At 54.0% G+C, this 23521-nt stretch overlaps 1 protein-coding gene across 2 annotated transcripts in view; it reads right to left on the reverse strand.

The window, feature by feature from the left end:
• The window catches only part of NHSL3 (NHS like 3), a 34020-nt gene extending 15028 nt beyond the window's left edge, over positions 1–18992 (reverse strand). Inside the window, exon 1 of one of the 2 annotated variants that reach the window (XM_054464247.2) lies at positions 18595–18992. In XM_054464247.2, the coding sequence (XP_054320222.1) occupies positions 18595–18829 (235 nt within the window). In that variant the 5' untranslated portion in view covers positions 18830–18992. Of the gene's footprint in view, positions 1–6579; positions 6787–18594 lie in introns of those variants that run through there. The other variant, XM_054464255.2, reaches the window with a different exon arrangement.
• Positions 18993–23521: the final 4529 nt, after the last annotated feature.

Raw genomic sequence — 23521 nt, forward strand, 5'->3', positions numbered from 1 at the left:
AGGGAGCCCCTGCAGCTCAAGGCCACGCGCATGCGCACGCACTGTCTTGGCAACATCCTCCATGGGGTGAGGCCTCAACCTGCCCCATTCCAGAGCAAGGGGCGGGGGTGGTGGCACGCCCACAGCCAGGCAGGCCTGACTCAGGGGAGAGGAATGAGGGGGGAGGGCACAGCTGTCCAGGTGGCCTTGCTCAGGAGGCCGAACCCTCTGAAGCCAACCCAGCCACCAACTCCCTACTCCTCTCCAAACTGTCCCTGGCCAGCCCATGAGCCAGAATCCTGGGTGTTCAGAGGCCCTTAGCCTCAACCCCTCACTGTACAGGTGGACAAACGAAGGCCCCCGCCCCCCTCCCCCGCCATTACACATTCTAGAAGCAGAAGCAGAAACCAGAATGTAGATTTTATTCCCAAAGAGGCAAGACAAAGGAAAATGAGCATAACAAACTTTCAGGTGAAGGCGCTTTACGGTTCTCAAAACACTTTCTCTTCTACTGTCTCGCAGAACACCTAACAAGAAAGTTAAAAGGCAGGAGTGGTTCCTTTTTACAAATGAGCACCAGGAGGCTCAAGGGAAAGTGACTAACTTGCTCAAGGTCACCCAACCAGGGAGTGGTTGAACCTGGGTCTCACTCCAACAACCTTAGTGATCCTAAGTCTGAGAAAGTTAATGGGTAAGGGCGGTTGGGGGAGGGGCACGACCTCAATCTCTGCCCAAAGAAAGTAGGGGCTCTGCACCCCACCTGTGCCGGAATCCCCCTCCTTCCTTCCCTTGGTGTCCAGCCCCACCCCAGCAGGGACTGAGCTGACAGGCCGGTTCTAAGGTAAATAATGGGGGTCAGGGAGTGCCCAGAGCAGGGAGGGGAGGAGCCAATCCCACGGGGTGCCCTGGGGGAACAGGCAGTAGTGCACGGAGGAATTAGCTACAATAATATTAATTAAATGTCCTAATGAGTTTCTGGGCCAGTATTTGCTCCCAGCAATGACATAATAATCCCTTTCAGCCAAGGCACAATTCTAACTTTCCACAGCCCTTTGCTTAGTTCCTTCAAGGCATGATTATCCCCATCTTATGGATGCCAGAGGCAGACACCACAGAGTAGGGAGAAGAAAGAGCTGGAATCAGCAGGTCTGGATTCCAGGCCTTGGGTGAATCAATGGGCCTCTCTGGGCCTCAGTCCCCTCATCTGTAAGGTGGGACTAATACCCACATCACAGAGTGCCTGGGAACCTTAAAGAAAGCCACACAATCTAAGTGTAAACCCTGACCCCAAGGGTCAGAGACTTGCCCAAGGTCACACTGCTAGAAATGGCAGAGGCAGGATGTGAGCCCAACTCTGGCTGCAAAATCATGTTCTTCCCATGCCACCAGCAGCCTCCTCTCCCCACCACTCCAGCTCTCTTCAAATCTCAAATAAGGTTAAGGACCATTAAGATAAGGTCTGATAAGGAACACTTGACATCAGCTCCCTATCTCTCCTTAGTGATACCCCTCCATGTGGCAGCCCTAACCCCTCAGTTTGGGAGGGAAGGGAATTCCAGGCCCAGACCAGATCTCACTGCCCTGGAGTGAGGAGTCCTAAGGTTGGAGCTTTCATTTCCCCTTAATTGCAACATGATCCTGAGCCAGGTATTGTGCTTTTCTGGGCCTCAGTTTCTTCACCTGAGATGTGGGGGGGTTGGAGAGATGATCTCCAAAGAGCCCTCACCATGGATGATTTTGCCCCTAGAAGGAAGGGGGGTCAGTGGTTCCCTTCTTTGAGTCGGGGCCTGGGGCAGTAAAGAGATTCCACTTATCTCAGATCCCTGGGATCAGAGAGAGCTGGACCAGCCTCTTATCTGGAAGCCCAGGGCTCCCACAAGCAAGTCACCCAAGCAGTTGGTCACAAGTCTCCCCACAAGAACAGGGACGAGACATGGGGGGAATGGAGGAGGGAGCCTTCTCCAGCTGTGGAACCTACCAAAGACCCCAGACTCCAAGAAGTTAAACCTCCAGGTCTACAGGCAGGAGGAAGGATGAAAAGAACTCCAGATGGTCTGACTCCAGCAATCCCTTCCCTCAGTCTCCCCATGTGCACGATGGGAACAATAAATCCAACCAGAAGGAGGGCCATGTGTGTGAGCTTGACAGTGCAATGCATGGGAAAAGGAAGAGGGCGGGTCTTCCTGGGCTACCAATTCAGATCCACCACCATTCCCCAACCTGCCCAGGACCGAGTGCCCAGCTAGCCTGGGAAGGGGAGAGTTGGGTGGATCCCTGAGTGCCAAGACCAAACAATCCCGGCAGGTTACAGTATCTTTCCAGCAGTCAGGAGGCCTCATCTCATACACCTTCACCCTTCTCTACCTTCCAAGGGCATTTGATCCGAGGGATCAACCCTTCCTTGAGTCTTGATTTCCCCTTCCCACTTGCTCCCTCTCTAAGTGCTTGGAGGCTTTAATGCTTAGTCCTCAACCCCTAACCCTCCCCACAGTGCTTCCTCCACTAGTCCTCTTTACATAGTCCAAATCCCCTGGGGCCACAGGCTTTCTCTGCCCAGAGGACGTGCAGGCACCTCCATCGTAAGATGACACCCTTCTATTCCTAAACTGATTAAGGGCACAGGCTTTGTAACAGGCTTGAGTTTGAATCCAGATTCAGCCACCTCCTTGCTGTGTGGCCTTGAGAAAGTGACTTCACTTCTCTGAACTCCAGCTTCCTCATCTCTAAAATGGGAGAATAGCCTGTGGCTTGTGGGACTGTTGGAGGACAAAGGACAAATGAATTAAATGGAGGACTGTTGGAGGACAAAGGACAAATGATGTAAAGCGACAGCATAGGGCCTTATTTTTATCTCTGCTACCATCTCCCAGCCAAGCAGCCTCAAGCACAGAAGTCCACACAGCTCCCTCTAGCCCTTACTCTCAACATCTGGTTAATCTCAGGTCTTATCAATTCAGCCACTTCCTCCGAAGTGTCTCTGCAGCTGCCACTCCTCTCCACTCCCACAGCCCCCACCCTGTCCCCAGCCCTCACCTCATCACCTCTCCCCTGGATTACTGCAACAGTCTCTGAGCCTCCACTCTCACCACCCCACCCCTCAACCTGTCCTGCCTGCACCTGCCCCCACCCTAGAGCCATCTTCCTAACACCCCACTTTTGTAGACTCCTCCCTTGCTCAAACACCTTCACTGGCTCCCTATGGCCTGCAGACTCCAGACCTCTCTCCCTGCCTTGTACTCTCTCCCTCCTCCTCTCACAGACTAATGAAATGAGTACTTATACTGGCGCTTGAGTACTTATACTCAAGCTCCAGTCCCCACCTGGCCCTGTCACAGCAGAGGCTGAAGCTGAGGATGACTTAGGATCCTCAGCACAAGTAAAACCAAAGGTACCAAGGTTTACATTCATAATGGAACCTCAAAAGGACCCTCAGCTACTTTGCCCTCCCACCTCCATGCTCAGTCTCAACTCCATTTGTTTTTTGTTTGTTTTTGAAATGGAGTCGAGTTCTTGTCACCCAGGCTGGAGTGCAGTGGCGCAATCTTGGCTCGCTGTAACCTCCACCTCCTGGGTTCAAGCGATTCTCCTGCCTCAGCCTCCCAAGTAGCTGGGATTACAGATGCCCGCCACCACGCCTGGCTAGTTTTTGTATTTTTAGTAGAGACAGGGTTTCACCATGTTGGCTGGGCTGGTCTTGAACTCCTGACCTCAGGTGATCCACCCACCTCAACCTCCTAAAGTGCTGGGATTACAGGTGTGAGCTACTGCATCCAGCCCATTCTTTTTTTTTTTTTTTTTTTTTTTTTTGAGACAGGGTCTCACTCTGTCACCCAGACTGGAGTGCAGTGGCACGATCGGCTTACTGCAGCCTTGACCTCCCAGGCTCACGTAATCCCCTCACCTCAGCCTCTCAAGCTACTGGGACCAAAGGCACATGTGCCACCACGCCCAGATACTGTTTTATTTCTTGTAGAAATGAGGGGGGTCTCGTCATGTTGCCCCAAGCTACTCTCGAACTCCTGGGCTCAAGTTATCCTCCCAACTCCGCCTCCCAAAATGCTGGGATTACAGGCATGAGCCACCTCGCCTGACTTCAACTCCATGCCTTTGCTCACGACCATACCCCACAGCTGAAACAAATCCCTGGTTCTCTCATTTAACCAACAATTTAGGACTAATTTCAATCCTGTGATTACTTCAAAGACCAATTAGGACCATCTCCTCAGTTTTCTAAAGCTGACCCCAACCCAGAAGGCTTTTGATATATTGCCTAGAATATTTCCTAGCCCCTCACACTTAATTTCTGTGTTGTCTTGACATTGCTTTCTAATTTTTTTTCAGAACGCCTTAAAGCCTGAGTTGACCCATGAGTTGCAGCAGGAGCTGGAAGCTCACAAGTGTTGCTGGAAGCCCCAGGCCACTTCCTCAAGGGCCAGTAGGCAAGAGACTATAAACACAGCCTTCTTATCTTCTCTCTCCTCCATCACAAATGGTCACAAGTCTGGGCCCACAGTTAGTTCCTAGGAAACCATCAGATCCGAGTGACCATCAGATGACAGATGAAAAGCCCCAGCCCTGCCCCCTCAGTGCAGATTCTAGGAGAGACAGGTAGGCACAGACAGGGCTTTCAGAACTGCTGGGGCAGGGAGAGTGCTGGAAGGTCCTGGAGATTCTCATCAACACCTACCTTCTGAGAAATCCTCAAAGAGCCTAACTGAACTTAGTTAACCCTTTTCTTTTTTTTTTTTTTTTTTTTTTTTTTTTATTGAGACGGAGTCTCGCTCTGTCGCCCAGTCTGGAGTGCAGTGGCACGATCTCGGCTCACTGCAAACTCCGCCTCCCGGGTTCAAGCGATTCTCCCGCCTCAGCCTCCGGAGTAGCTGGGACTACAGGCACCTGCCACCGCGCCCGGCTAATTTTTTGTATTTTTAGTAGAGACGAGGTTTCACCGTGTCAGCCAGGATGGTCTCAATCTCCTGACCTCGTGATCCACCCGCCTCGGCCTCCCAAAGTGCTGGGATTACAGGCGTGAGCCACCGCGCCCGGCCTACCCTTTTCTTATTGTCATTTTGATTATATTACTACCTCAAACCACCATAGGCAAATGACCTTGGACAAGTCCCTCTTTCCTGGACCTCAGTCTCTTCATCCATGAAACGGCTAGCCAAAACGGTAAGGGTCCCAAGAAGTCACCTAGGGCCCCTGATTTCACAGACAGAACCACTGTAGGAGCCAGGGTGGTCCAGACAAGTGAAAGGAATCTGCTCAAGGTCACCAGGGCCTATTCCACAGCCTCATTGAGAGAAGAGGTCCCCCACTTCCCAGCCCAGGCTCTTTCCACCACCCCCTCCATGGAGCGATGAGATCATCAAGCTCTGGTTCGGAATCTCTAGGAATGTGGGCCATCCTGGGAATACACCCGTAGATTCTCCCACCACAGCAGGGCCCCCTTCACTCCACCTCCTCTGGGATTTCCTCACTCCCCCAGACCAACAGGTATCGCTAAGGTGCCTGCCTATGTTGAAGACCCTCTATCTTGAGGAGGAGGGAATGGAACCATCACCCTGCCCTTCCCCCATCTCTGGATTCACCAGTAACTAGGCACTCTCGATAGCCCCTCCTTCAGCACCCCTCGGGGATACCCTGAACTGCCGCACTTGTTGGGGGAAACAGGAATCCCATCTCCTGGGGTTGGAGGCCTTCCCCTTTCCCTCCACTCCCCACTGGAGCCTGGAATGTGACCCGCGGAGGGATCCCGCAGCAGCCGGCAAGGGCTGCGTTCCAGCTCGGTGGCTGCATTGAAAGGGGGAGATGCGGCGGCGACCTCGGGGACCGCGGGGACGGGGGAGCGGGGGAGGCGGGGAGAAGTCGCGGTGGCGCGGGTGGGGGTAGGGAGGGAGTCAAGAAAACCAGTCCGACTCCCGATCGCGCCAGATGGAGGCGGTCCCCAGACTCCAGCCCTGGGTTTCCAGCTTCTCCCTTCCACCTTTGTCTCCCCTCCCTCCTACAAACTTTCAGCCTTCAGCCTGTTGGGGACTAAGATCTGGGGAATAAGCGTGTGTGTCCGAGTGCCTTAGGGTCTGCTGTGAGCCTGAATGCGAGTCCGGTTGGTTGTGCAGTTATGAACCTGTGTGTACATCTGTGTGCCTAAGACGCTGGGCAACCGTACCCACATGACCGATGTGTGTGAATGACTGTGTGCCTGTGTGTCTGGATCTGCGCGTGGGTGTAATCCGTGTGGCTGTGTAAACCGCATGCATAGGTATACATGTATCTGTGTCTCAGGCTCTGTGCGTCCTACTGCGATGGTACGAGAGTGTGGGTGTGATGGTGTATGTGATCCTGTGTCTGCGTGTCCGTACATCTGAGTGGGCGTTGTGCGTGTGACTGTGTAAACTGCGAACATGTACGTGTGCCCGCCCGTAGGTATTACCGTGTACGTGTGTCTCCGTGTGCCTGTGAGGGGTGGGGTCTGCGCGGGGATTCCCGACCCCCCCCCACACTCACGCCCTCCAGGCCCCGGGAGGGGGCAGCAGCGGTGGCGACGGCCGCAGTAGGGACCCTCCTCCCTGCCTGCCCCGCCCCCACCCCGGCCCCTACCTGCCGGCCGCTTCGCCGACCGCCCGAACCGCCAGAAGCTGCGGACCCGGGGACCGCTGGGGGCCTTCCTCTTGTGGTGTGAGTTCCCCATTGCGGGTGCGGGAGCCGGCGCGGGAACCCAAACGCGGCCCAGCCAGCCCGGCCGCCGGGCCCGCAGCCCCGGGAGGGAGGCAGCGAGACTCGCGGTCGGGCACCGCGGGCGCCCCCAGCCCCAGCTCGACCACGCCCCCGAGCTCTGCGGCCAATGGCCAGGCCGGGGGCGGGGCCGGAGGAGGGGCGGGGCCTGGCGCGCACCCCCGTCGGCTCCGCCCTCCCGGGACCTGGGAGACCTGCTGAGCCGCCCAGCCAAGGGCGCACAGGGGAAGGCCTGTCCAGTCCAGGTGGGGCAGGCGGGTTGCCCGCTCTCTCAGCCCAGAGGCTACCGCTCTGAGGAGTGCAATGGAGCTGGGAGAACGCGGATCCGGAGCCCTGCTGCCGCTAGAGCCCACCAGCCACCTCCCCATGAGTGTCACGTGCCTGTGTGTACAAATGTATCGAACTGACTGTATTTCTGTAGTTATAGTGTTCAAAATAGTAGCACCCTTTTACTTAGTGTTTACTATGTGCCAGGCTCTGTGCTAACCGCTTTCATGCATTACTTCATTTTATCCACAAGACAATTGTGTAAGGCCGGTCCTTTTTTTTTTTTTTTTTTGAGACCAAGTCTCGCTGTCACCCAGGCTGGAGGGCAGGGGCACGCTCTCGGCTCACTGCAACCTCCGCCTGCCGGGTTCAAACGATTCTCCTGCCTCAGCCTCCCGAGTAGCTGGGACTACAGGTGCGCACCACCACGGCCGGCTAATTTTTGTAATTTTAGTAGAGACGGGGTTTCACCATGTTGTTCTGGCTGGTCTCAAACTCCTGACCTCAGGTGATATGCCTGCTTCGGCCTCCCAAAGTGCTGAGATTACAGGCGTGAGCCACACCACCTGGCCTGTTAAATATTTTTTTAACCAGCCTGGCCAACATGGTGAAACCCTGTCTCTACTAAAAATACAAAAATTAGCCAGGCTTGGTGGCACATGCCTGTAATCCCACCTACTCAGAAGGCTGAGGCAGGAGAATCGCTTGAACCCAGGAGGTGGAGGTTGTAGTGAGCCAAGATCACACCACTGCACTCCAGCCCGGGCGACAAAGTCCGTCTCAAAAATATATGTATGTGTGTGTGTGTGTGTGTGTGTGTGTGTGTGTGTGTGTGTGTGAAAGTCCGTCTCAAAAATATGTGTGTGTGTGTGTGTGTGTGTGTGTGAAAGTCCGTCTCAAAAATATATGTGTGTGTGTGTGTGTGTGTGTGTGTTTCTTTAAAAACGCCAGGCGTTGTGGCTCACACCTGTAATCCCAGCACTTTGGGAGGCCAAGGCGGGCAGATCACTTCAGGTCAGGAGTTCGAGACTAGCCTGGCCAACATGGTAAAACCTCATCTCTGCTAAAAACACAAAACATTAGCCAGGCGTGGTGGCTCATGCTTGTAATCCCAGCTACTTGGGAGGCTGAGGTGGGAGGATCGCTTGAACCTGGGAGGCAGAGGTTGCAGTGAGCCAAGATCACGCTACTGCACTCCAGCCTGGGTGACAGAGTGAAAAATTAAAAACAGAGAGATGAAAAGCCTTCTAGGCTGCCTGGGGCTCCCACCTCTGTCTCCTCATCACAGGTGTCCTTGTGCTGAGGGACCTCCCCAGGGCCCCACTGCCTGGGCAATGACTCTTCTTTACCATCACTTCTGCCCTGTCTCTCCAACTAGAGGCAACATGGTAGAGCAGAGAGAGCACTGGGCTGGAAGTCTAGAGCCCTCAGTTCTAGGCCCCACATGGCTTATCCTTCCTGCCACCAGAACAAGCCCCTCCACTATACCGTGCTGCCTCTTATGCCTGATGGCTCCAGCAAACCCTCTTCCCTCCCTGCAAAATGTGAGAGTCAAAGCTAAACCCAACTCTCCCTGAGGCCCTTCTCTTGCTAGAGTCTCAGGTTGACAACAGTGCAGTCCTTGAAAGGCTGGCAAGTTATTCACCCATAGAAAATATTCATTGAGCATACAATGTGTACCAAGCTGCGTGTACACTTTGCACAGAGAAAATGGTCCTAGTGTCAAAGCTGAAAAAGACCTCAGAACTCAGCTAGCCAATTCCCTGAATCTATATAGATAGGGAAACTGGGGCCCATAAAAAGGACAGTTAGTATGGTGGAGTAGAGGGAATACCCAAGGATAAAGTCTAAATTTCTTGGCATGAATTAAGTGAGGACAGGTATGTGAAGAGGCTCAAAGGATGTCTGAAGTGTGGCAGGTTCCCTGGCCTTCACAAGAAGCGTTGGAGGAGCTGCCCCTGCCCATCAGTTCAGCCTCATCTCCGACCTCATCTCTGAGATGAGAATCTTCTCCTTCTCAGAGCTACAACCACACAAAACTGCTTGCCACCCTCCAGCACACAACTCCAGGCATTCACACCTGCCATCCCCTCTTCCACCTTGGCCTGAAAGGTGCCTTTTCATTCTCAATGCCCTGCTCTACATGCTGCTCCTCCATGAAGTCTTCCTTGCACCCCCTCTTCCCCCAGCTCAGTGCTTCCTTAATGAAGGCCCCACAGACATTAGTGCTGCCTTCTGATATAGTACTGATCACACCCCAGGGCTCCCCTGCACCCCGTGTTCACCATCCCAGAACTTGCCTTCAGACAATAGTTTTAGTGTCTGCCTTTCCAACCAGAACAGTTTCCTGAAGAGCAGTGATTGTCTGACTCCTTTTAGTAACCCCAGGCTCAGCACATAGTAGGTGCACTTATGTGTTTAATAGAAACTGGTGGAGGTGGAGATGGTGGGGCTTGTAGATTAGCTGTAGTAGCAACGGTGACGCTTGCATACTGACGGAGGTAGTGATGATAGCGCATAAATACTTTCACTGCAAAGGCAGTGCTTGCTCCAGGATCCTGTGGGAGGAGTACTGCCCACTGCCAAGAACACAGGACAGGCTAGGCTAGGACTGGTGGGAAGAAGTAGGTGGTATGGAAGGCATATGGACCAGAATTCCAGGAACCACAAGAATGAGCTGGAATGCCTCGTGACCCTCTTAGAAAATGGTGGGGAAGGCCGGGCGCGGTGGCTCATGCCTGTAATCCCAGCACTTTCGGAGGCAGAGGTGGGCAGATCACCTGAGGTCAGGAGTTCGAGACCAGCCTGACCAACATGGTGAAACCCTGTCTCTACTAAAAATACAAAATTAGCCAGGCATGGTGGCGGGCGCCTGTAGTCCCGGCTACTTGGGAGGCTGAGGCAGGAGAATCGTTTGAACCTGGGAGTCAGAGGTTGCAGTGAGCTGAGATCACACCACTGCACTCCAGCCTGGGCGACACAGCGAGACTGTCTCAAAAAAATAAATAAATAAAAGGGGCCGGGCGCTGTGGCTCATGCCTGTAATCCCAGCACTTTGGAAGGCTGAGGCCGGCGGATCACAAGGTCAGCAGTTTAAGACCAGCCTGGCCAACATGGTGAAACCCCGTCTCTACTAAAAATACAAAAATTTGCTGGGCATGGTGGCAGGCACCTATAATCCCAGCTACTCAGGAGGCTGAGGCAGGAGAATCACTTGAACCCAGGAGGTGGAGGTTGCAGTGAGCAGAGATCACACCACTGCACTCCAGCCTGGGAAACAAGAGCGAAACTCTGTCTCCAAAAATAAAAATGAAAATGGTGGGGAAGACCCCACTTGACCAGACTTGGAGGAGGGGGTGTCCTAAGCAGATAGGAGGCCTCGCTTAGTAATCTCCCTACCAGGAGCCTCCTGGGAATCGCACTTTGCTACAAGATTCAGGGTTTAAATCCTCTGTGGGCTGAACTGTCTCTATCGCCCCTTCCATGCCAAGCACAAAGCTGGGCACCCTGTGAGTGGGCTGACAGTCCTTTAATGAATCAGCCCCTCAGGACAGTGGAGTATAAGGGCATAGAGTACAGTGGGGTATAACTAACGATGGGGCAGGCGGACAGAGATTTCACTCCTCCTACCCGAGGAAGCTGCAGGAACTTGGCTGACTTTCCCAAGTCTGCCAACGGGCTGGAGGTGGCCTTGGGGTCTGCACAAGGAAGGTGTGTGTCCCTGCTCCTCCAACCCCGCCATGTTCACTGTGGCCCAAATAACATACAATGCTTCCTCTTATTCGTTTTCTTTAGCATGTGACAGGCCATGAGCAGCTGAGACAGCTTTGAGGGTCTGGAGAGAGAGGGATTTCCAAGGAGCAGGTGCTGAGGGGAGGCTCTCACTCTGCCCTCTGCTGACAAGAGAATGCAGATTTTTGGGGTCACAGGGCTTGGCCACCACAGTTCAACCCTTGCTAGGAGCCCTGCTTCAGGGACTGCAGGGAGGGTATAGTGTGGGGAAAGCACACTGATTGAGAGCCCCTTTCAGGCCCAAGGGGAATTTCCAAGAGAAGGGTGAGGGAGAGAGAGCTGGAAGGAGCCCCTGAAGGTGTTGAGGGGAGGACAGGGAAGACTCCCTTGGCCTTGCTTCCTTCTCAGCTCTTCACACCCCTAGCAGAGGCACCTCTCTGGGATGGGATTTTCCATTTGAAGTCTGAACAAAGGAGTGAAGAAGCTGAAGGCCTGGCAGTTGTGGGCTTTTCTTCTGCCTCTGACACTAGATGGCCATGTGAACTTGAGCAAGTCACTTCCCCCTCTGGGCCTCAGCTGCCCCGTCTGTATGTACCATGAGGGCTCCCTATGACATCTCAGGCCATGAGCTCTGAGAGTCTAGGATCCAGAGATGCCCATCTCTGGGGGCCCATACTGGAGCATTACCTATCATCCAAGGCCACTTAGCCAGGCCTTGTGCTGGCCAGGGCAGAGGGAAGAGTCTGTCAACCCAGTCTCTGCCCTTCAGGTATTCAAAATAGTGAGGTACAGCAATCCCTGGATCCCACAGAACCCCAGATAGCCAGCTGGTCCCAAGTCCCCAGCACGTGCTTTGCCTGACGCCAGTGCCACAAACCCTTCAATCCCAGCTTCCTTTCATCCTTCCATTTCAGCTCAAGCGCCACCTCCCTGGGGAAGCCGTCCCTGACCTCCCTCAGATTGCTGTGCTTCCCCTTGTCACACTTTTTAACCCTTAGTTACTTGTTCAGCGTATTTTCCCCCCTATACACACACTCATTGTGAGGTTCATGAGGCCCAGGACTTTGTCTCTCTTATTCATCCCTAGGACAGTGCCTGGTGTATAACACTTAGGAAATATCTGTGAAATAAGTGAGTGAGGCTCCCTCTCCCGTCTGGACCCTAGGAAAACAATGTCCATCCTTTCACAGGGGTCTGGGGGAGACAGAGCAGCCACCCTGTCACACTCTTTATTTTTTACATTTCCGGGAAGCCAAAATGTCACATTCTTATTGAGAAACCCCAAACTCCTCTGGGGAAACCACTCCCCTATTGGAGGTATCCCATAGCAGAGGGAACTCAGCCCCTATTACATTGGTCCAGGCCCCAGGTAAGGACACTGAGGTGCCCTTTACCCAAGAAGAAAGTGGCTGGAAAAGCATATACTGCCCAACCCCAACTCTCTTAAGCACCTTGCTCTAGGGTCTGGGGACAATAATTTCCCCTGGGAGTGTCACAGAGATGACACTGACACCAGGCCCTGAGGGCTGAATAGTTCACTGGATAGCAAAGTGAAGGGGAGCACACCCCACACAGGAGAAGCAGCACAGGAACTGACACAGAAGGGAAAAACACATGGAGTGTTGACTGACAGGCAAACAGACACCATCCTGACCTCAGAAGGGCAAGGTACCCACGACCCCAGAGACTTGACTCTCACTTTGCTTTGGAACTATCTAGGCCCCTTCCTCAGCAGAGAGAAATGACATTGTTCATAATGGACTCTCCTTACCCACCTTCCTCTTTTTTTGAGTTTTGAATGAAACTGTCACCCAGTTGAACTCCCGTCGCCCAGGCTGGAGTACAGTGGCGTGATCTCAGCTCACTGCAGCCTCTGCCTCCTGGCTTCAAGTGATTCTCCTGCCTCAGCCTCCCAAGTACCTGGGACTACAGGCGCCTGCCACTACACCTGGCTAATTTTTGTTTTTTGTTTTGAGACGGAGCTTTTTGTTCTTGTCGCCCAGGCTGAAGTGCAATGGCACGATCACAGCTCACTGCAACCTCTGCCTCCTGGGTTCAAGCTATTCTCCTGCCTCGGCCTCCCAAGTAGCCTGGGATTACAGGTGCATGCCACCATGCCCAGCTAATTTTTGCATTTTTAGTAGAGATGGGGTTTTGCCATGTTGGCCAGGCTAGTCTCGAACTCCTGACCTCAGGTGATCCCCTCCCGCCTTGGCCCCCCAAAGCACTGGGATTACAGGCGTGAGCCACTGTGCCCGGCCATAATTTTTGTATTTTTAGTAGAAACAGGGTTTCACCATGTTGGCCAGGCTGGTTTCGAACTCCTGACCTCAAGTGATCCACCCGCCTCAGCCTCCCAAAGTGCTGGGATTACAGGTGTGAGCCACCACGCCCAGCCACCTTACTCACCTTCCTATGACATCCAGGCCACTGGGTCTCAGTGTCTTATCTGGCTGGCTGGAGGTCAGCTCTCCTTTCCTGGACACAGCTCCCATCCCCATGCCTAGCCCCCAGCCCCTACAGGCTTGCTCCCTCAGCCCATTCTCAAACCCACAGAATCCTAGAACTAGCAAGAGTCTCAGAGGCCATTAAACCCCATCTTTGTCGGCCAGGCGCGGTAGCTCACGCCTGTAATCCCAGCACTTTGGGAGGCCAAGGCGGGCGGATCACGAGGTCAGGAGTTTGAGACCAGCCTGGCCAATATGGTGAAACCTCGTCTCTACTAAAAATACAAAAATTAGCCAGGCATAGTGGCACGTACCTGTAGTCTCAGGCTGAAGCAGAAGAATCGCTTGAACCTGGGAGGCAGAGGTTGCAGTGAGCTGAGATCTCGCCACTGCACGCCAGCCTGAGCGACAGAGTGAGACTCTGTCTCAAAAAAAAAACAAAAAAAAAAACAAAAAACCATCTTTGTCAAGACAGGGCATGTCTGGTCCAAAGAGGGGCAGGACTTACCCAAGGTCATACAACAGAGCAGAACTCAAACTCGGGGTTCTCTCCACAACTCCACACCATGAAAGGACAGTCCTCCCTGAGTGGCTAGAGGGAACTTGGAGAGGCCACAGTGAACTGGCTGGCGTTAACATGGGGCTAAATCAGCTAGGCCTGGCAGGGTGGCTCTCAAATTCTCAGTATCAGAGCCATGCCCACTCCCACCCCTCAGCCGCTACCCACTGCACAAGAGAAACCCTCAGGAGGACTACATACCCCTTTCCCCAAAACTGGTTTTGTCTAAGACTCTAGAGAGGTTACCCCGCTCGAGAGTCAGAAACACAGCCATCATCATATACTTTTCTTTGTAGAGTGTGGCCTCTGGAGGCAGACTGAGTGGCTCCGTCATTGTGATGCTGTGAACCTCACTTCCACATAGAGGAGGACCTTGCCTGTCTGGTCCTCTGGCATTCGCATCACCTTGAACAGTGCCTGACACTACAGAGTAAAGAATATGTCTTCTTCAAATAAATGAAGCTGAGTGACCTTGGGCTACTTACTCTCACCCCTTTTTTCTCACCTACAAATGGTGATAACTGTCCACCTCCCAGGTTGCTGTAAGGACATGGGAAGACTTTGATGAAAATGCCTGGCCAGGGTATATACAGCACATAGCAGCCTTCCTATTACATCTCTTCCCATTCAGATTAGCCAGGACCCTGCCCTCCTTCCACAGGCTGCTCGCCTCCTCCAGAAAGCCTCCCCTGATTATCTGCTGGGCTCCAATCCTGGCATCTGTCCCAGAAACACTTCCTACCCACACACTTGTCTAGAGTCCAGGTGATATTTCTGGAAGATATGGATTCCTGTTTGTTTTTGTTTTTTTAACTTTTTCGTTTTTTTTTTTTTTTTTTTTTTTGAGATGGAGTCTCCCTCTGTCGCCCAGGCTAGAGTGCAAGCGGCTCATTGTCTCGGCTCATTGCAAGCTCCGCCTCCTGGGTTCACGCCATTCTCCTGCCTTAGCCTCCTGAGTAGCTGGGACTACAGGCGCCCACCACCACACCCGGCTAATTTTTTGTATTTTTTAGTAGAGACAGGGTTTCAACCATGTTAGCCAGGATGGTCTCGATATCCTGACCTTGTGATCCACCCGCCTGGGCCTCCCAAAGTGCCGGGATTACAGGCATGAGCCACCGTGCCTGGCCTGTTTTTTTTAAGTTTTTCTTATGTCTGAGTCCTCCTGTGGGACAAAGGTGAGACTCTACCCTCTGTGAATCCCCCTCAATAATCATCATCACCACGGGCTGTTTTCCAAACATGGATCAGGGTGAACTTAACTAATGCTCAAGTCCTCAGCAGCATAACAACAGCAGAAACCTGCTGCCAGCTGCACCATGGTCCACAGTTCACAACGCGCTTGCATGTCTTTTAGCTCATTTGATCCTGGAAAGGCCCCTATAAAGCTAGGATTTATTATCCCTATTTTACAGATAAGGAAACTGAGGCTTGGAGGGGCGAATAACCTGCCAGCATCTTGTAGCTTGAGAGGGCAGACCAGGGCAGCAGAGTTGTCCTTTTTTTCTTTTTGAGACCTAGTCTCGCTCTGTCGCCCAGGCTGGAGTGCAGTGGTGCAATCTCACCTCACTGCAACCTCCACCTCCTGGGTTCAAGCGATTCTCCTGCCTCAGCCTCCTGAGTAGCTGGGATTACAGGCACGCGCCACCACGCCCGGCTAATTTTTGTATTTTTAGTAGAGACAGGGTTTCACCATGTTGGTCAGGCTGGTCTTGAGCTCCCAACCTTGTGATCCACCCACCTCGAACTCCCAAAGTGCTGGGATTACAGGTGTGAGCCACCACGCCCAGCCAAGCAAAGTTGTTCTTAGGCCCAGAGCCCATTCCTTCCAGACTGGATCCTTAGAGCTCAGGTGACTAAACTTATAAACACAGTCATAGCAACCCCTTGCATTTCTATGGTGACTTCTCTTTAATGTAATTTTCTTTCTTTCTTTTTTTTTTTTTTTTTTGAGTCTCGCTCTGTTGCCCAGGCTGGAGTGCACTGGTGCAATCTTGGCTCACTGCAACCTCTGCCTCCTGAGTTCAAGCAATTCTCCTGCTTCAGCCTTCTGGGTAGCTGGGACTACAGGTGCACGCCACCTTGTCTGCTTAATTTTTTGTATTTTAGTAGAGACGGGGTTTCACCGTGTTGCCCAGGCTGGTCTCGAACTCCTGAGCTCAGGCAATCTGCCCGCCTCGGCCTCCCAAAATACTAGGATTACAGGCGTGAGCCACCACGCCCAGCCTTTAATATAATTTTCATATGCTCTCTTGTGAGAATCTTGGTGAGACAGAAAAGTCACAGCCCCATCAAGGCAATGTCCAGCCAGAGGATTCCCCCTTTCTTCCCCACAAGACAGTGGTGGAATCAGGGAGCCCACAGAGAAGTTGCTCATCCTACATCATGGGGCTTGCTAGTAGCTGGGCCAGGATTTAAACTCTCATTGGCCTGATTCTGATACTCTCCCCACTCTATCAAATTCCCTTACTTCTCTCTCTGGGCCATTTCCCATCTGTAAAGTGAGTTGAACAAGAAGATCTTCAAGCCTTACCTGCTGCTCTATGTCCTTGGGAGAGTCATGAAAACAGTCCCGATTTTTGAGGCAGGGGATTTGAGTTTGAATCCCAGTTTGGTCAAATCAGTCACTCACTGTCCCTGAGCCTCAATTTTTTCATCTGCAAGTGAGATCCTGACATATTCAGACTAATCAATAAATGTCAGACTTCCTCTCTTCTTCTAAGTCTGTGCAGGGTAGTGAGGTCAGCAAGGGAATCGTGGAAGACTGGTGCTCAAAACTCCATGACAAGCTCAGTTTTTCCATCTTATAGTAGGAGAGTCAGATTAGAGGAATCAAGACCTGCCTCTCGTAGGTCTTTGAGCCAGAGATTGGAATGGAGGAGATAATGACTTCCCCAGCAAAGATCCCTGACCTCCCAGGAATCTCCTGTGTATCCCTCCTCCCCACCTCTCCCAATCTCCATTCTGAACATTCTCCCTGAAAGAGTTAAGCCTTCTGCAGGCTTCCCGTTCCTGGCCAGCGTTGCCAGTGGAGATTAGTGGGATCAGATTTATTTATCTTAATAAACAGAAAAGAAGTTAGGCCAGGCAGGTGACAAGGAAACAGTTGCAATAAAAGGAGGCTGGAGTAAAAGGGAACAGGACTTCTCCAGTCATACCCAGGGCCACCTCCAGACCTGGGGAAACAACAGCCAGGGGCAAGGAGGTGTTACCCATGCACGTGGGCTCAAATCAGGCTGACATGCTGCCCAGAAAGCCCAGAGCCACCTGATACCAAACACAAGGCAAGAGGGAGGCCTGGCCACTGACCCAATGACCCCAAACCCAGGCTGTTGGAGCAGTGACCTACAGGCTCAGCTTTTCCAGCCTCCTGCCTCCCAGGCTGGTCTCCCAGAGGAAAAAGGTCCACTGCCCTGGAGTATACACTGCTAGTCCACTAACCTTCTGCCTGCCAATCCTGACAGTCTGACCACAATACATCCTGCTGCAATGCCCTCTTGAATGAGATGGGGATGACTTCCGACTGAATCCCAGTGGGGCAGCCCTGGGACAGACTCCATGTCCTGTTAGGACTGCAGAGCCTTTGGAAACACCCCTCACCCAAATCCAATCCTCCCTCAGGGTTTGGCCCAGTCACCCCAGCCCCAGCACCCTCACTTCTATTTGTGGCTGTGCCGCAGGGAAGCAGGGCCCTTATCCAAAAGGAAGATCAAGCCGGATACAATCACACAAGAGGCTTTCCACCCTCTTCCTGACCCCTAAACTGTTCCTTCTAACTCTCCCAGAAGAGGTGGTTAAAGGACACTGGGAGGGTAAACACAGGCAGAATGGGATGGGCCCGCACACCCGGCCATTTCCTCACCTCCAGCACTGCAGCAGCAGTCTAGGAAAGGTGGACTTCCCAGGACTGCAAGCCCCAAGGGAGCTCCATCCTCTTACAAAGACTCAAGCCCTCCCCAGCAAAAGGAAGACAGAAACTGGAAAATGAAGGAAGGCCCAAGAAAGGAACTGAAAATGACCCCAGCAGGGATAGGCCAGGTCGGCTTCTCCGCCTTTCAGGCTGCCCATCCAGGCCAGAGGAGGAGCCCAGGGGCTCAAATTCAGAAAGACTGAGAATTAGCTGTTGAATTTTAAGTACCCACCCCAGCCCAGGTGCAGCCTCTCCATTGAGCTTGGGCTTCAGTTTCCCCCATCTGTAAGCATACTTCCGACACTGGCATGTTTCTCCAGGGCTGGAAGAAGGAGTGATAGGGAGGGGCGGGTTGGTTCACCCTGGTGAGCTCACTACCCCAGGAGGTGATGTTTGTGGCCTGGCCCAGGTGAGCGTCAGGGAGGCCTGGTGGGAAAAGCCAGCACTGTTAAGGCAAGGCACACTGTGCTCCATGCGAGGTCCTTTGCGGGGCTGGAAATCCAGATCCAGCTGGAGCTGAAAGTCTCTGTGAGTGCGGTTGACCTTCCAGACCCAGAGGATCCCCACCAGAGACCCAAGGCCACCTTGTCTCTCCCATTGGCCACAGGCCAGCGTTAAGTCTCTGACCCCCTGACTCAGCAGAGGGCAGAACCTGGGTGAGCCTGGGGGAGGGGGAATCGCCTCACCGCCCTGGAGTCGGGCTACCAGCACTTTCTGCTCTGCCAGGGGATCCCTGCCCCAGCCAGGGGTCCCCTCCCCTCACAGCGGGGCAGGACTGGGTCTGGAAAGCGCGGAAGGCAGCGCAGGGTGGAGGTGTTCGGACTCAGCCCTGGCCTCTTCGCCTTCCAACACCAGCTCCTGGGGGTCACCCCCCTCCAACACGCCGCGCGCGGACTCCAGGCAGAGCCCCCGCGGCCGCACCCTCGACGCCCCCTCGCGCTCAGCCCAGGTGCCGACCGCCTTACCTCGGCCTTTGCCCTTGGCCCTCTTGGTCTTGTCCTCCGCCTTCTTGGCCCGGGGGGCGGCCGGTTCGGCGCCCTCGGCCCCCGCCGCCTTCTTCTTGCGCCGCTTGCCCCGCAGCCAGCTGAAGGCGCGGCGGAGGCCGGACGCGCCGGAGCGGGACTTCTTCCTGCGCGGGGGGCCGCCCGGGTTCCCCGGCTCCTCGGCCGCAGGTGCGGCGGGGGGCGCGCGGGCCGCCATAGCAGGCGGGGGCGGAGCGGGCGGTGGGTCAGGCCCCCTGCAGCGCGGCGCCCATGCCGGGGGCGGCCGCCGGGGACGCGCGCCCGGAGAAAAGTTTGGGCGGCGGAGGCCGAGCGGGCGCGGAGAGCGGGCGGCGGGAGCGGCGCGGGAGGGGCTGGCCGGGCGGCGGGCGGGGCGCAGGCCGGCGGGGTGGGAAGGAGCGGGGCGGGAGTGGCCGCGGGGCGGGAGCGGCGCTGCCTGCCGCCCCTCCCCGCCTCCCCCGGGCCGGGCGGAGGGCGAGGTCCAGTCCCGAGAGGAGGGGGTCCCCGGGAGCCCAGGGTCGTGCCCCCCGCTGGGGCCCGAGAGGGAGGGGTCGTGGGGCCGCCCGGGAGGGGGCGGCACTGAGGTTCGGTCCCGCAGGGGGCACCGCGGGAGGTCTGTTCGGAAGAGGGTGGTATGGGGTGGGGACGGAAAGGGGAAGGGCGCAGGAAATGGGGAGCGAGAGGCTGGGGTTGGATCCCAGGAGTCTTGTTATCCCAAGTTTGGGCTGGGAATAGACAGGGGATTCTGGAATATTTTTTCCTGGAATAAGGGAATTTGGAGAATTCCTTCCAAGCCCCGACAGTGTTGGGGCGCTTGCGCCAGGAATAGAAGCTTCAGACACGTCCAAGACCTGTGACCCGCAGTGGGCATTTCCCTCCCATCTGCTAACTGGGGTCGCCTCCTCGCTCTTTACCACACCTTCCAGGCTCCAACCATCTTCGGTGTGCAGGGCCCAGGCCCACTGTGTTCCTGCCTCATCCTTTGGTGGCAAGAATGAGGATAGCCCTTCCTCCGTTTACCCTTGGACTAGGATTTGAGGCCCCAGGGCACTCCTGCCTGGACCAGGAGTTCCCACTGAGATGCTCAACACTAATTAGGGTTGAACTCTGAGCAGGTGAGAGGTGTGACTGGGAGGCTGGTAGAAAAGCAAACGTTTAAGAATCCTGAAATTGCTGTGCTCATTGCCTACAGGCCTCTGGCTCTATTACAGCTGACCAAGCCCTTTTATATCATCTGATCCCACGACAAGGGAAATGGAGGCCAGAAGGGGACAGAGGTGGTCAGCAGCAGAGGAGCCAAGATGGGCATCTGGGTTTTGTCTCAGCCTGGTCCGAGGCTTCAAACCCTAAGGGCTAGAAATTGCGCTGGGGGCCAGCTGTGGGTTCAGCACCCTTTAACCCCCTCCGTCAGTCCCCAGAAGGGCCTTGTGATGTCCGTACCAGTGGGGTGGCCAGAATCACCCAATCTGACTCTGGTCACACGGCTTTCTCTTGGTCCTGGTCTCCACGAGGGCAGGGGCCCATTTGTCTGGGCCACCCAGCCCACTCAGCCCGGGTGCACTGTAGATAGCACTCACCATAACATTGCAGGATTACTAGAGTGCAGTGGGATCTCCCTAACCTGCCTTAGCCCCCTGCATGTCCCCAGGGGCTCAGCTGTGGTGAACCTGGGACATCATTGACACTCTCCCACCTGGGGGCCCTGGGGCAGACCACACAGTGTCCATGCTGGGCCTCAGTTTCTTGTCTAACCACCATTCATTCAGATCCAGCCCACAATCCCAGAACACCCGTACTGGATCAGGAACCAGCCCTGTACTCTGGGTGCTCTTGGCTCAGCCTAGCACTAATCCTAAGAACTCAGCCTCTTCCTCTGTTAGTTGGTGAGGAAAGGGAATGTAGAGAATGCAGTTTTCAAGGGAAAAGTGTTACAGGTGCCAGGCGCGGTGGCTCAGGCCTGTATTCCCAGCACTTTGGGAGGCCCAGGCAAGTGGATCACCTGAGGTCAGGAGTTTAAGACCAGCCAGACCAACATGGTGAAACCCGGTCTCTACTAAATACAAAAACTTAGTTGGGTGTGGTGGTGCATGCCTGTAGTCCCAGCTACTTGGGAGACTAAGGCAGGCGAATCGCTTGAACTCGGTAGGCGGAGGTTGCAGTGAGCCAAAATTGCACCATTGCACTCCAGCCTGGGCGACAGAGCAAGACTCTGTCTCAAAAAAAAAAAAAAAAAAAAAAAAAAACTTATTAAGAATTTCGGCCGGGTGCGGTGGCTCAAGCCTGTAATCCCAGCACTTTGGGAGGCTGAGGTGGGCGGTTCATGAGGTCAGGAGATTGCGACCATCCTGGCTAACACGGTGAAACCCCGTCTCTACTAAAAATACAAAAAATTAGCTGGGCGTGGTGGCGGGCACCTGTAGTCCCAGCTGCTCGGGAGGCTGAGGCAGGAGAATGGCGTGAACCCCGGAGGCGGAGCTTGCAGTGAGCCGAGGTCGCCCCACTGCACTGCAGCCTGGGCGACAGAGCGAGACTCCGTCTCGGGAAAAAAAAAAAAAAAGAATTTCAAGGCCTGCCACAGTGGCTCACGTCTGTAATCCCAACACTTTGGAAGGCCAAGGTGGAAGGATTGCTTGAGCCTAGGAGTTCGAGACCAGCCTTGGGCAACATGGTAAGAGCTCATCTCTCCAAAAAAAAAACTGTTTTTCATTAGCCAGGTGTGGTGACAAGTGCCTGTGGTCCTAGCTACTCACTCGGGAGGCTGAGGTGGGAGGATCCCTTGAGCCCAGGAGGTCAAGGCTATAGTGAGCCATGTTCGTGCCACTGCACTGCAGCCTGCAAAACAGAGTGAAACCTTGTCTTTTTGTTGTTGTTGTTTGTTTGTTTTTTTGAGACTGAGTCTCGCTCTGTCGCCCAGGCTGGAGTGCAGTGGCATGATCTCGGTTCACTGTAACCTCCACCTCCCAGGTTCAAGCGATTCTCCTGCCTCAGCCTCCTGAGTAGCTGGGACTACAGGCGCCCGCCACCACGCCTGGCTAATTTTTGTATTTTTAGTAGAGACGGGGTTTCACCATATTGGTCAGGCTGGTCTCGAACTCCTGACCTCAGGTGACCCACACGCCTCGGCCTCCCAAAGTGCTGGGATTACAGGTGTGAGCCACTGCACCTGGCCTGAGCTTGTCTTTTAAAAAAAGAATTTCAAGAGGCAATAGCAGGCTGGGCAAGGTGACTCACGCCTGTAGTCCTGGCACTTTGGGAGGCCGAGGCAGGTGGATCACAAGGTCAGGAGTTCGAGACCAGCCTGGCCAACATAGTGAAACCCCGTCTCTACTAAAAATACAAAAATTAGCCAGGCGAGGTGGCAAACGCCTGTAATCCCAGATACTCGAGAGGCTGAGGCAGGAGAATCACTTGAACCCGGGAGGCGGAGTTTGCAGTGAGCCGAGATCACGCCACTGCACTCCAGCCCCAGTGACAATGTGAGATTCCATCTCAAAAAAAAAAAAAAAAAAAAAAAATTAGCCAGGCGTGCTGGCAGGCGCCTATAATCCCAGCTACTCAGGAAGCTGCGGCAGGAGAATCACTTGAACCCAGGAGGCGGAGGTTGCAGTGAGCTGAGATCATGCCATTGCACTCCAACCTGGGCGACAAGAGCGAAACTCCGTCTCAATAAAATAAATAAAAATACAAAAAAATTAGTGGGGCATGGTGGTGCTTGTCTGTGGTCCCAGCTGCTTGGGAGGCTGAGGCAGGAGAAACGCTTGAACCCAGAAGGCAGAGGTTATAGTGAACCAAGATGTTGCCACTGCACTCCACCCTGCGTGACAAAGCGAGACTCCCTCTCAAAAAAAAAAAAAAAAAAGGTCGGGCGTAGTGACTCAAACCAGCACTTTGGGAGGCCGAGGCGGGTGGATCACAAGGTCAGGAGTTCAAGACCAGCCTGGCCAAGATGGTGAAACCCCATCTCTACTAAAAATACAAAAATTAGGCCAGGTGCGGTGGCTCACACCTGTAATCCCCACACTTTGGGAGGCCGAGGCAGGCAGATCACCTGAGGTCGGGAGCTCAAGACCAGCCTGACCAACATGGAGAAACCCCATCTCTACTAAAAATACAAAAATTAGCCAGACGTAGTGGCACATGCCTGTAGTCCCGGCTACTCTGGAGGCTGAGCAGGAGAATCGCTTGAACCCGGGAGGTAGATGTTGCAGTGAGCCTAGATCATGCCATTGCCCTCCAGCCTGGGCAACAAGAGCGAAACTCCATCTCAAAAAAAAAAAAAATACAAAAATTAGCCGGGCATAGTGGCGGGTGCCTGTAATCCCATCTACTTGGGAGGCTGAGGCAGAGAATTGCTTGAACCTGTGAGGTCGAGGTTGCAGTGAGCCGAGACTGCGCCACTGCACTCCAGCCTGGGTGACAGAGCAAGATTCTGTCTCAAAAAAAAAAAAAAAAAAGCAACAGCAAAACATTCAACCAAGCACAGAGCCTTTCTGAGCATGGGCTATGTGTAACTACACAGTTTGCATGCCTCTGAAGATAGCCCTGCCAGTGTCTCATATAATTCCTCAGGGAAATTCCCCTCAAACTAAAATTTCCAGGAACCAACCCACAGATTGGATCCTCTGATTTGGAGGTAGGGAGAGGAAGAAGGGAAATGAGGAGAGGTCAGGGTTTTATTCCCTTCACTGCTCCTGAGTCCAGCACCCAGAGATTCTCACTTCTCATCCCCAGCCCAGACCACCTTCAGACCAGCAGGCCCAGCTCTCCCTCTTGCCCCCTGGCCTAATGGACAGACATGCTTCTGAGCCACCCAGGGAGGGCTAGCCTAGGAAGAGCTAGCCTGTGTCTCAGCTGTAGCTGAATCCTGCTCTCTGGATTAATGATTGTTCAG

The sequence above is a fragment of the Pongo pygmaeus genome, chromosome 1 (assembly GCF_028885625.2).
Source record: "Pongo pygmaeus isolate AG05252 chromosome 1, NHGRI_mPonPyg2-v2.0_pri, whole genome shotgun sequence".
Lineage (NCBI taxonomy): Eukaryota > Metazoa > Chordata > Mammalia > Primates > Hominidae > Pongo > Pongo pygmaeus.